Raw genomic sequence first — 11,758 nt, 5'->3', positions numbered from 1 at the left:
TTTACAAGTGATGAATACGATGACATGTTTTTGGAAGGAGATGAGTTGGTTGTGACTAATACGAACACGAATATATAAGACTAAGGCTCAGTGGATGGGTAATACTGTCGCTGATGTCCCCATCGCCGGGTACCGTGGTTATATGTAGATGGATCCATCTACCTAGAGCTGATACGAAAGTCACAACTAATATACTGAATTCAATAAGGAAAAATGAACGCATATATGATGATATGATTGGATATTACTCGACATGTTTACGTTTTTAAGGATCATGAAGCTTATTTTAATTACAGTACCTTTCACTGTTGCATGATATGTATATGTATTTGTTACAACGGTACAGTTGTGTTGAGTTTTAGACTCATTAGGTGTGATTGATGCAGGTGAGCATGACTTTGAGGAGACTAGAGGTGCTGAGGACTGATCTAGCGGAGTTGGTGTCAATAACCCGAGGACCTCGCGTTTCTTCTGCACTAGTATTTTATGATAAAACAGTTTTTCATGGATTATTATGACTGAAATGTTGAGGAGTGTTATGGATTGGATTTTAAATAATTATGCTATTTTTTTTTAATATTTCTAGGTTTATGTTTGTTTGACTGTTTACGATTTTTAGATTTAATTGCAGTCGGTTCGTTCTTTGTCGGAATTATTTAATTTTTTAAAAGTGGATGATTCGATTTAATTATATGCATATGTGTATATATACTTCGGCCAAGGCACTTAAAAAAATTTCTATTTGCATTTAATAAGTAGATGTTTCAGAAATTATTGAGAGAAGATTGTTGAAGCAATAATTTCCCTTGTTGGTGAGCAATCGAGACACATGGCGCTTAAGATGTTGTATGATTTAAAATAGAGGAGTTGCATGGTCACTGTCGGTGATAATTTTTGATAAAATGACAAGAGTTCATTCTTAAAATCTAAGATATTTAAATATTATTTTTTAACAGAATTAAATATTATACTTATAAGATAGATGGTTTTAAACACAAGAGTTAGTTCGCTACTTCTTATTTAAAAGCAAATAAAAATAAAGAAAGAAGGAAAAAAAAACATGACATGCTTTCATAATATAACCAAATAAGTAGAAATGTGGAATAGTGGAAGAGTAATTGGTTTATTATGATTTAAATTACATATTCAAATCATATCTTGTACATATATATAATATTTTTTTTAAAAAAAACTTTCAATTCATTATATACTGATCAATCTTTTAAGGTTATATTTAGATAGAGAAATTTAAAATTATTTATACTCATGATTTCAAATTCATTCGATTTATTCGGATTAAATTAATAAAAATGAATTTCAATTTATTTTATGTTAATTTATTCAAAAGTGTTATTAATTATAATAGATTTCAAAAGCATACCAGATAGGAGTCATTTAAATTCCAAATTTAAAATTCCTTCTCAAATCAAAATTTCTTCATACAAATTAAATATATTTATCCAAATGCAACATAAAATTCATTTTCTTTGCATATTGCAATTTTATGCCTCACAATCTGTCCTTGACTAAAAATAGTTTAGTGCAAAGTTTAGGACTATATTTTTGGAATTAAAGCTCTTGAGAGTTGAATTTTCATGATATAAATTTATTTCGATTAAGACAAGCTATAGTAGTCTTATAAAAAAGACAAATAATATGGAATTTATGTGATTTCAGATATACCAATGATTCAAGAATATGATCATATAGCAATAGGGGGAAAAAACTAATTGGTTTCTTCATCATCAAAATCACTTTAGCATCATGATTCCGCGCCCAAGTAATGTCCCTAACTTGAATGACAATTAACAAAAAGAAGATGACAGAAAGAAAGAAAACACGGATATACAGCGACATTCATAACATAGCTGGAGCTACTTCTTGCGTATTCTAGATTTGGGTTAGTTAGATTAAAGAGATGAAGGTGACTGTCTTTGTGAATTAACGTCACAGTAATCAAGTTTCGTCTCTGTCTGGAGCTACTTCTTGCGTATTCTAGATTCGGGTGAGTTAGATTGCAGAGGCGAAAGTGGCTGTCTTTGTGAATCAGCGTCACTGTAATCAAGTTTCATCTCCAATGTACTGGTTGTTCTTGGGCTAGACTTCCGTTTCCCCTGCAAACCAAATACATTGAATTTTATCCCTGCGGAATATCTTTGATAGAAAAAAGCAAACTCAATGCAATAGTTATGTGCCTCACGCTAGCAGCCACCTTTCCAGAAGTACTGCTCGTGCGCTTTCCATCGGAGGAAGAAATATGCATTTCTCTGTTACATTGCCGTATCAACCTTTGGTTTTCCTCATCTAGCTTGTTGCATACTTCAAACAGAACGTTCCCCTGAAAATGCAAGGACATGTTTTAAGGAAGACGTGCAAGCTGAAGCATATATGCGCTCACGTGCATACCTCCTCTTCAGCTCTATTAAGGTTAACCTTTAAATGATCCTTATCTTTTTCCAAGTTCTTAATTTCTGCTACCATTGCTACAATCTTTTGCGTCGCAGGCTTCAGGCTAGAATAAAGACGAACTTCAGAAATCATTTGACAAAAGCAGAAACAGAAGCATATCAAAATCTGAAGTGATATAATAGATAATGCTGTTTGATAACTTCCTTCCTAGTTAACATCAGTTGAATTACATTGAAACATTAGTCTCACCTACTCCACATTTTCAGTATTTTTGGACAAACTTCGATTGCACTATTTGACTCCAAAAAGCAAAGTGCAGTTGTTTCTAAATCATCCTTGCCAATCATAGAAGTTAACAGTGAATCGAGTAACACTTGTTCCATATGCAGGCCGTTGTCAGGCACATCGACCTTCATTAATCACAAGAACAAAGCTGTTAGAATCAACAGAAGTGGATCTCCCGAACATTTAAGTAACACAACGTAATTAACCAAATCCATTTGCATAATCCACTATAAGTTGGGGAAAACATAAAGGCGAAACATATAGCCCTACCCAACATACCTCTTTCCAACATACCTCTTTCAGGAGTGAAGTTCTGCCCCGGCTCTCCATTCCATAAATAGTTGAATAAAAGGACTAAAAGTAACATCCTATGCACACACAAAACTAACTAAGGAATAACAATACTACTATACCTACATGATCAAAATTTTCACCTATTACTGGAGGTTTCAGCTTCCAGAAAGTCAAAAGATTACATTACAGATTTTTGAAACCTTTATGTAACTTAGAAGCAGACACTTGGATCTTGCATTGACAGGCAAAGGCTCCGCAGAAGCATCTGAGGCAGAAGCGAGATTTGATTAAAAAAAATTTGAACTTTGTAATATGACAGCCCTTTACAGCACAACCAACACATTTCAACCAAATAACTATGTAGTTAACATAAATGACATCGTAAAAAACGGATGGCACTTGGGACTGGGGTTTCACACAACAAATATTAAGATGAAATTATGTTGGATTACATTCCAAGGGCAATTGGTTACCGAGCTCGGGCATGAGAAATGACATTATCACGTGGTGCCAACATAAACTATGGGGACAAGCATGTTGTAGTTTGATGTACGGTTGATTAACCAAAAACGTACGAAGATGAATTAAATAAGTCCTAGTCTACCAAAATATCCCTACAATACAGAAAGCAATATAATCCTAATAAAAGTTTAAATTAAAGATACAAATAGATAATATCCTTGTCAACTAGACAAATATATAGATATTCAACATTCCCCCTCAAATTGGGTAGTATATGTCGGTCGTGCAAAGCTTGGACTTCAAATCATCAAAATTGGGCCGATGGGCTTTGTTAAAATGTACGTAATCTACAAATGTGAAGGGATGTAGTTGAGATTAACTAGTCTCTTCTCGATCTTTTCATTTATGAGTGTCTATCAACTTCCTCATGCTTGGTCCAATCATGGTGAACTGGAGTTTTGGCTATCCTAATGGCTGTCCGGTTGTCGCACATCAATTTTACCGAATGGTTGTCTTCCATTTTCAACTCGTTGAGTAGTCTTTTAAGCCACATACCTTCACAAATTCCATGGGATAAAGCCCGAAACTCTGCTTCAGCACTTCTGTGAGCTGCAATTGATGCTTCTAGCCTGCCAAGTAACTAGATTACCCCATACAAAAGTACAATACCCAAAAGTAGATCTTCTATCAATAAGAGAGCCGACCCAATCAACATCACTATACACTTCAATATTTGTGGTTGTGCATTTTCTAAAAAGCAACCCATTTCCAAGCGTTCCCTATAGGTACCTCAGTATTCGGTAGACTGCTTCCATGTGTTCCTCAATGGGTTTATTCTTGAATTGATTGATGACACTCACCACAAATCCAATAACAGGTCGAGTGTGTGTAGGTATATCAGTTTACCAATCACTCTTTGGTAACTTCCCTTATCAACTGGAACACAATCCTCTTTCGTTACTATCTTGACATTCGGGTCCATTGGAATATCAACTGGCTTACATCCTAGCATACACAGTCTCCTTCAGTAGATCTAAGATACACTTTCGTTGTGAAATAAAGATTGCACGTGAGGATCGGGCCACTTACATTCCCAGAAAGTACTTAAGGTGTCCTAGATCTTTCATTTCAAATTAATTTGAGAACACATTCTTCACACGGGCCATTTCTCCTTCATGATTTCTTGTGAGTACGATGTCAACAACATAAACAATGAGGAGTGAGATCTTTCCTTCAGAGTGCTCCATGAACAAAGTATGATCAGACTGTCACTGTAGGTAACCATTTGTTAACACAATAGTAAATCGATGGAACCAGGCACAAAAGGAATTGTTTTAGGCTATACAAAGATTTCTTTAACCTGCATACTTCGTTGTCCATAGTTTCGGTCATGAATCCCGGGGGAATGTCCTCAAGATCCACATTGAGAGATGCATTTTTGACATCTAGTTGGAATAAAGGCCAATCAAGTTGTGCTTTATATTGTTCAACACTCCCGCCAGCCTTGTGTTTAATGGAGAGCCTTCACCAAAGACAGCTGATTTCCAATTTGGATCTTAGTGCAATGGGTTTATTATCAGTAACATAGAGAGTTGTAGTCAAGATAAGTAGTACCTTGGTCGTTTTCATGGGAAATAGGCTTTGGAGAAGTGTCAGTGGCTAGTTGATCTTGGACCGGTTTTGTTGACATTCCATGTGAATGGCCTTTCTCCAAGAACAGACTTGACTGGTGTGTTTGGACTAGTTGACTCAGGTGATGCAGTTTGTGGAGTATCATGAATTGTGGCTTCTGGTGGTTCGAAAAGTATAGGATTCCAATTTCGGTATCCGGTCATGTTGCTCTCCCCAAGAATAGAGCAACTATGATAAAATGGCTCATCTTCAACAATCACATCCATTGAAATGTAGAATTTTCTTGTGAGCGTAGAGTAGCATTTATATCCTTTTTGATTTGGGGAGTATCCCAGAAAAATACACTCGATAGAGCGAGGATCGAGTTTGCCTTGATGTTGGAAATGATATGAACAATGCCGAACAACCGAAAACTTTGAGATGAATCGAATGAAGGATGTGTGTTGGGAAAGACCTTGACGAGGATGTCAATAGGTGTCGAATAGTTAAGGACTCTGGAGAGCATCCGATTGATGAGATAGGAGTACTGCCTGATTGATGAGATAGGAGTATTGCCTCACCCCAAAAATGCAGAGGGGCTTTGTGACTGAAAAGTAAGTAATGGGCAACCTAAAGCAGAGGACGATTTTTCTGTTCAGAGACCCCGTTTTATTGAGGGGTGTCGTCACAACACCTTTGATGGACAATACCATAGGATGTGATATAATACCCTAGAACATAATTGAATTAATCTCAGGCTTGATCAGTGCAGAGGACATGTTTATAGGAAGAAAATTGTGCTTGTATCATTGTATGGAGACTCATGGTTTCGGACTTATCTTTCATTAAGAAGACCAATGACACCCTTGTATCATCCACAAATAAGAGGAACCAGCGTGTACCATTGACATTGTTTACTCCCCATATATCACTATGAATTAGCGAGGAAAGATGATTAGTAGGATAGTGATGTAAAAGTGGTACGTGTGTGCTTTGAAAGTTAGCAGTTATCACAATGAACCAAAATAGGACTTACGTCGACGTCTGTGGCGCATAAACTATCCACCAGTGGGGGCAGTGTGGGAGAAGAAAGTTCTCTATATTTCATTGATTAACCAAAAACGTTCCTAGTCTACCAAATTATCCCTACAATACATAAAACAATCTTATCCTAATCAAAGTTTAAATTCAAAATACAAACATATATTATCCTTATCAACTAGACAAGTATATAGATATTCAACACCTGTTAAAATAAAAGTTGATATTATAAGTTTCCCAACACCTGTTATCAAGGAAATTTTGGGTTGAATCAACTCTACAGTTTCATTCTTGGGTATTTTGAGGCCAGATTTTGGGAAAATAAGGTTCAAAGATGGCAAGGGAGAGAAGTAGAATGGAGAAAACATTGTAGAGATTGAGCTTTCCACCTACCATTCTCCTTATAAATCCCAAAAATGTCCCACATACAAGGACAGAGATATTCAACTTTTCAATTAAAGGCCAATAAAATTCGCCTCGGCTCGTGCTTGTATGGTAATGCATCATTCCACGGTGGAGAAAAAAATTGGGTGAAAACATATTGAGATCAACAAGTTTCAACAAACAGAGTTGTGCTGATGTCGGTCACAATTTATTGCCAATGTGATGTAACAAGTTCACTTCATATTATATCGTTAAGGACTTAGAACACTGAAGAAAATTCTGCCCATGTAGTTTATGGCAGGTGATCAAGACAGTGAGTGAGGAGTCGAGGAGGGCAGATACAAATGGTGGTGGTGGTGGTGGTGGCTATGATGAGGCGCCGGAAGAGGGTGAAGCATTGTGTTGCTGTATTTAGTCATCGGCTAGGGTTTTCCTGGTTCTTCTGATACCATGTAGTTTGATGTACGGTGATTGTGGGAGAAGAAAGTTCTCTCTAATTCATTGATTAACCAAAAATGTACAAAGCTGAATTAAATAACTCTTAGTCTACCAAACTATCCCTACAATACATAAAGCATTTTAATCCTAATTAAAGTTAAAATTCAAAATACAAATAGAAAATATCCTTACCAACTAGACAAATATATAGATATTCAACACATGTTAAACTAAAAATTGATATCATAAGCTTCTCAACACTTTTTATGGAGGAAATTTTGGGTTGGATTAACTCTACAGCTCCATTCTTGGTATTCAGAGGTCTGGTTTTGGCAACAGAGAGAAGTAGAAAGAGAAAACATTGTAGAGATTGAGCTTTCCACCCATCAACTCTCCTTATAAATTCAAAAAATATCCCGCATACAAAGACAGATATTCAACTTTTCAATGAAAGGCAAATAAAATTCGCCTCATTTCGTGCTTGTATAGTAATGCATCAATCCACAGTGGAGAAAAAATTGGGTGAAAACATATTGAGATCAAAAAGTTTCAAAGAACCGAGTATCCTGATACCGTTCACAATTTATTGCCAATGTGATGTAGCAAGTTAACTTCATTTCAATCGTTACGGACTTAGACCACTGGAGAAAATTATGCCCATGTAGTTTATGGCAGGTGATCAAGACAGTGAGTGAGGAGTCGGGGAGGGCAGATACAAATGGTGGTGGTGGCTATGATGAGGTGCCGGAAGAGGGTGAAGCGTTGTGTTGCCGTATTTAGTCATCGGCTAGGGTTTTCTTGGTTCTTCTGATACCATGTAGTTTGATGTACGTTGAGTGTGGGAGAAGAAAATTTCTCTAATTCATTGATTAACCAAAAATGCACAAAGCTGAATTAAATAACTCTTAGTCTACCAAACTATCCCTACAATACATAAAGGATTTTAATCAGAATTAAAGTTTAAATTCAAAACACAAATAGAAAATATCCTTACCAACTAGACAAATATATAGATATTCAACACCTGTTAAACTAAAAATTGATATCATAAGCTTCTCAACACTTTTTATCGAGGAAATTTTGGGTTGGATTAACTCTACAGTTCCATTCCTGGGTATTCAGAGGTCAGATTTTGGCAACGGAGAGAAGTAGAATGAGAAAACATTGTAGAGATTGAGTTTTCTACCCATCCACTTTCCTTATAAATCCCAACAATATCCCACATACAAAGACAGATATTCAACTTTTCAATGAAAGACAAATAAAATTCGCCTTATTTCGTGCTTGTATAGTGCATCAATCCACAATGGAGACAAAATTGGGGGAAAACATATTGAGATCAACAAGTTTCAAAGAACTGAGTCGTGCTGATGCCGTTCACAATTTATTGCCAATGTGATGTAGAAAGTTAACTTCATATTCTATCGTTATGGACCTAGACCATTGGAGATAATTCTGCCCATGTAGTTTATGGCTAGTGATCAAGACAGTGGTTGAGCAGTTGGGGAGGGCAGACACAAATGGTGGTGGTGGCTGTGATGAGGCATCGAAAGAGGGTGAAGACGTTGTGTTGCCGTATTTAGTAATGGGATAGGGTTTTCCTGGTTCTTCTGACACTACGTAGTTTGATTTACGGTGAAGTGTGAGAGAAGAAAGTTCCATGTATTTCATTGATTAACCAAAAAGTACAAAGCTAAATAAGTTTTAGTCTACCAAAACTATCCTTACAATACATAAAGCAATCTAATCCTAATCAAAGTTTAAATTCAAAATACAAATAGATAATATCCTTATCAACTAGACAAGTATATAGATATTCAAAAATTGTTAAAATAAAAGTTGATATCGTAAGCTTCCCAACACATGTTGTCAAGGAAATTTTGGGTTGAATTAACTCTACAGTTCTATTTCAGGGTATTTCGAGGCCAGATTTTGAAAAAAGAAGTTCAAAGATGGTAACAGAGAGACGTAGAATGAGAAATCAATGTGGAGATTGAGCTTTCCACCCATCCACTTTCCTTATAAATCCCAAAAATATCCCACATACAAAGACAGATATTAAACTTTTCAAAGAAGACCAATAAAATTCGCCTTAGTTCGTTCTTGTATAGTAATGCATCAATCCGCAGTGGAGAAAAAATTTGGGTGGAAACATACTGAGATCAACAAGTTACAAATAACAGAATCGTGCTGATGGCGTTCACAATTTATTGCCACTGTGATGTAGCAAGTTCACTTCATATTCTATCGTGACGGACTTAAACCACTGGAGATAATTTTGCCCATGTAGTTTATGGCAGATGAGTGAAACGGTGGGTGAGGAGTCGAGGAGGGCAGACACGGGTGGTGGTGGTGGTGGTGGCTATGATGAGGCGTTGAAAGAGGATGAAGATGTTGTGCTGCCGTATTTAGTCATGGGCTAAGGTTTTCCTGGTTCTTTTGATAACATGTAACTTGATGTAAGGTGAGTGTGGGAGAAGAAAGTTCCATGTATTTCATTGATTAACCAAAAGCGTACAAAGCTGAATTAAATAAGTCTTAGTCTACCAAACTATCCCTATAATACAGAAAGCAATCTAATCCAGTAATCCTAACCAAAGTTTAAATTAAAATACAAATAGATAATATCCTTCTCAGCTAGACAAATATATAGATATTCAACACCTGTTAAAATAAAAGTTGATTTCATAAGCTTCCCAACACCTATTATCAAGGAAATTTTGGGTTGAATTAACTCTACAATTCGATTCCTGGGTATTTCAAGGCCAGATTTTAGGAAAATAAGGTTCGAAGTGGCAAGGGAGAGAAGTAAAATGGAGAAAAAATTGTAGAAATTCTGCTTTCCACATACCGTTCTCCTTATAAATCCCAAAAATATCCCACATACAAGGACACATATATTCAAATTTTCAATTAAAGGCCAATAAAATTCGCCTCAGCTCATGCTTGGCATCAATCCACGGTGGAGAAAAAAATTGGTTGAAACATGTTGAGATCAACAAGTTTCAAATAACAAAGTCGTGCTGATGGCATTCACAATTTATTGCCAATGTGATGATTGTAGCAAGTTCACTTCATATTCTATTATGAATATTGGGAATTATCTCATCAGGATTTCTATTTTTTAATCCTCGAAAAACAAACCAGTCAACAATTATATTTCTATCATCCAACAAATTACCAGCTATACTACTAAAGCCCACGGCTCAAAATTTCCAAAATGTTTTGTTAAACCTTCAAAAAGCTTCAGGACACCTATGTAGTTGCTTTCTTCTGATAGTCTACCGCAAGATAACAAGAACGCAAGCATATAATTCTGAGAAGTAGTGTTCTTATCTCTTCCTAATATATGTTACAGAAAGATACAAATGGATCATGCGCACACTACCGTGGAAATCTGGTCCTCCTCTTGGTTAATTATGAGGATGCTTAACATATAATGCATGATTAAGATCAACTAAGCAACACCATTGACTTAAGATAGTAATGACATGAATTACCGTATGTGCCTCAGCCCATAACTTAAAAAATTGCAACTCTTCTAACAATTTCTTGTTCTGCTCCACCAATTCTTGGTTTCGAGATTCAGCTTCCTTGCTTTTCTCATCTGTCTCATTTGCAAAATCCATTAATGCTTCACGATCTTGTTCGTAAAGCAAGCACTCCCTCTCCCATTTGTTGCTCTGCTCCAACAAATTGGTGCATTCCACAGCCAATTTTTGGTTTTCATCCACAAATTTCTTTAAAGCAATTGCATTCATACTCGCCTCTGCCTGAACATATAAAAAGTTGAAACTTTTTCAAATCTCACACAAAATGCAAGTGTGCAGAAGTAGAAAAAACAAAGGGTGAGTGTAAAAAACCTAGCCCACTCAAATTTATATATTAAATCGTATTCCCAACTTGAACAACAGTAAACACGAGTCAGAGAAAAGCATAAATTAAGACCTAAAATCTTTATGCAACGTTTTCTTTTCCAATTTGAACAAAGACATGAACGCGGGAGAAAATCAGGGATAAGAGTAAGAACCCTAGCCCGTTCGATAATTTCGTGTTTCTCTCTCATTTTGGATTGCAGAGACAGATATTTTTGGCGGAGGCAAAGGTTGGCTGCTTCAACTGCATGAAGCTTATCAAGCACGGTGTTGGAGGGCACCGGGAGGCCCACGCTGTGATCGATTGATTCTCGAATATAATCCTCCGTTTCCTGCGGAAGTTCCATTACTGCAAAAAAACACCGATTAGGGTTTGCTTCCAATAATGATTGGAAATTTTGGGGAAAATTACGGGGATGGATTCTTGCAAAAATTTTGGCCGTTTCGACCATATATACATAGAAGGATCGTTTGTTCGAAGAAACTAGCCGTTGAATGGTCAGATTGGCCAATGGTCAATTTTCCGATTTAATTTAGCAAAGGGACCCTGAAATATATATGTCAAAATCTATTATCTACTATCTATTTCTATTATTATTATTATAATTATTATATCTATTAAGAATCTCTAATAGAAACAAAAAAATTGATCTGTTTTTTTATTTCACAATTTCACCTTTATTTTATATCACAATTACATTTTTGTTTTTATTTTTTTAAATTTCAACAAATATTTTTTTATTTTTTTTAAAATTACAACTACTCAAATAACACTTTAGTCCCTCGATAATTTGTCAAATTTCACTTTAGTTTATAGATAATAATAAAAACAAATGTACACACACGCACCGCGTGTGCAAAGTAGCTAGTATTAATAATAACACCGCGATTTTTATTACGAAGTTTCCATTTTATATTTTTTTAATTATTATATTTTTTGGTTAGTTATAGTCTTATAA

General features: G+C 35.7%; 1 protein-coding gene across 1 annotated transcript; it reads right to left on the bottom strand.

Moving 5' to 3' along the window:
* Positions 1–1,707: 1,707 nt before the first annotated feature.
* On the bottom strand, positions 1,708–11,254 carry LOC140827614 (uncharacterized). Its single transcript, XM_073190362.1, has 6 exons — positions 10,955–11,254; positions 10,425–10,697; positions 2,659–2,819; positions 2,407–2,512; positions 2,213–2,338; positions 1,708–2,114 (listed from the first exon to the last, which is right to left on the bottom strand). The coding sequence occupies exons 1-6, from the start codon at positions 11,249–11,251 to the stop codon at positions 1,980–1,982; spliced, it is 1,098 nt and encodes a 365-aa protein (XP_073046463.1). The 5' UTR covers positions 11,252–11,254; the 3' UTR covers positions 1,708–1,979.
* Between the last annotated feature and the right edge of the window lie 504 nt (positions 11,255–11,758).

This window comes from Primulina eburnea, chromosome 3 (genome assembly GCF_022965805.1).
Source record: "Primulina eburnea isolate SZY01 chromosome 3, ASM2296580v1, whole genome shotgun sequence".
Classification (NCBI taxonomy): Eukaryota; Viridiplantae; Streptophyta; class Magnoliopsida; order Lamiales; family Gesneriaceae; genus Primulina; species Primulina eburnea.
The sequence above is the reverse complement of the archived record's forward strand: the minus strand, read 5'-3'. Positions and strand labels throughout refer to the sequence as shown.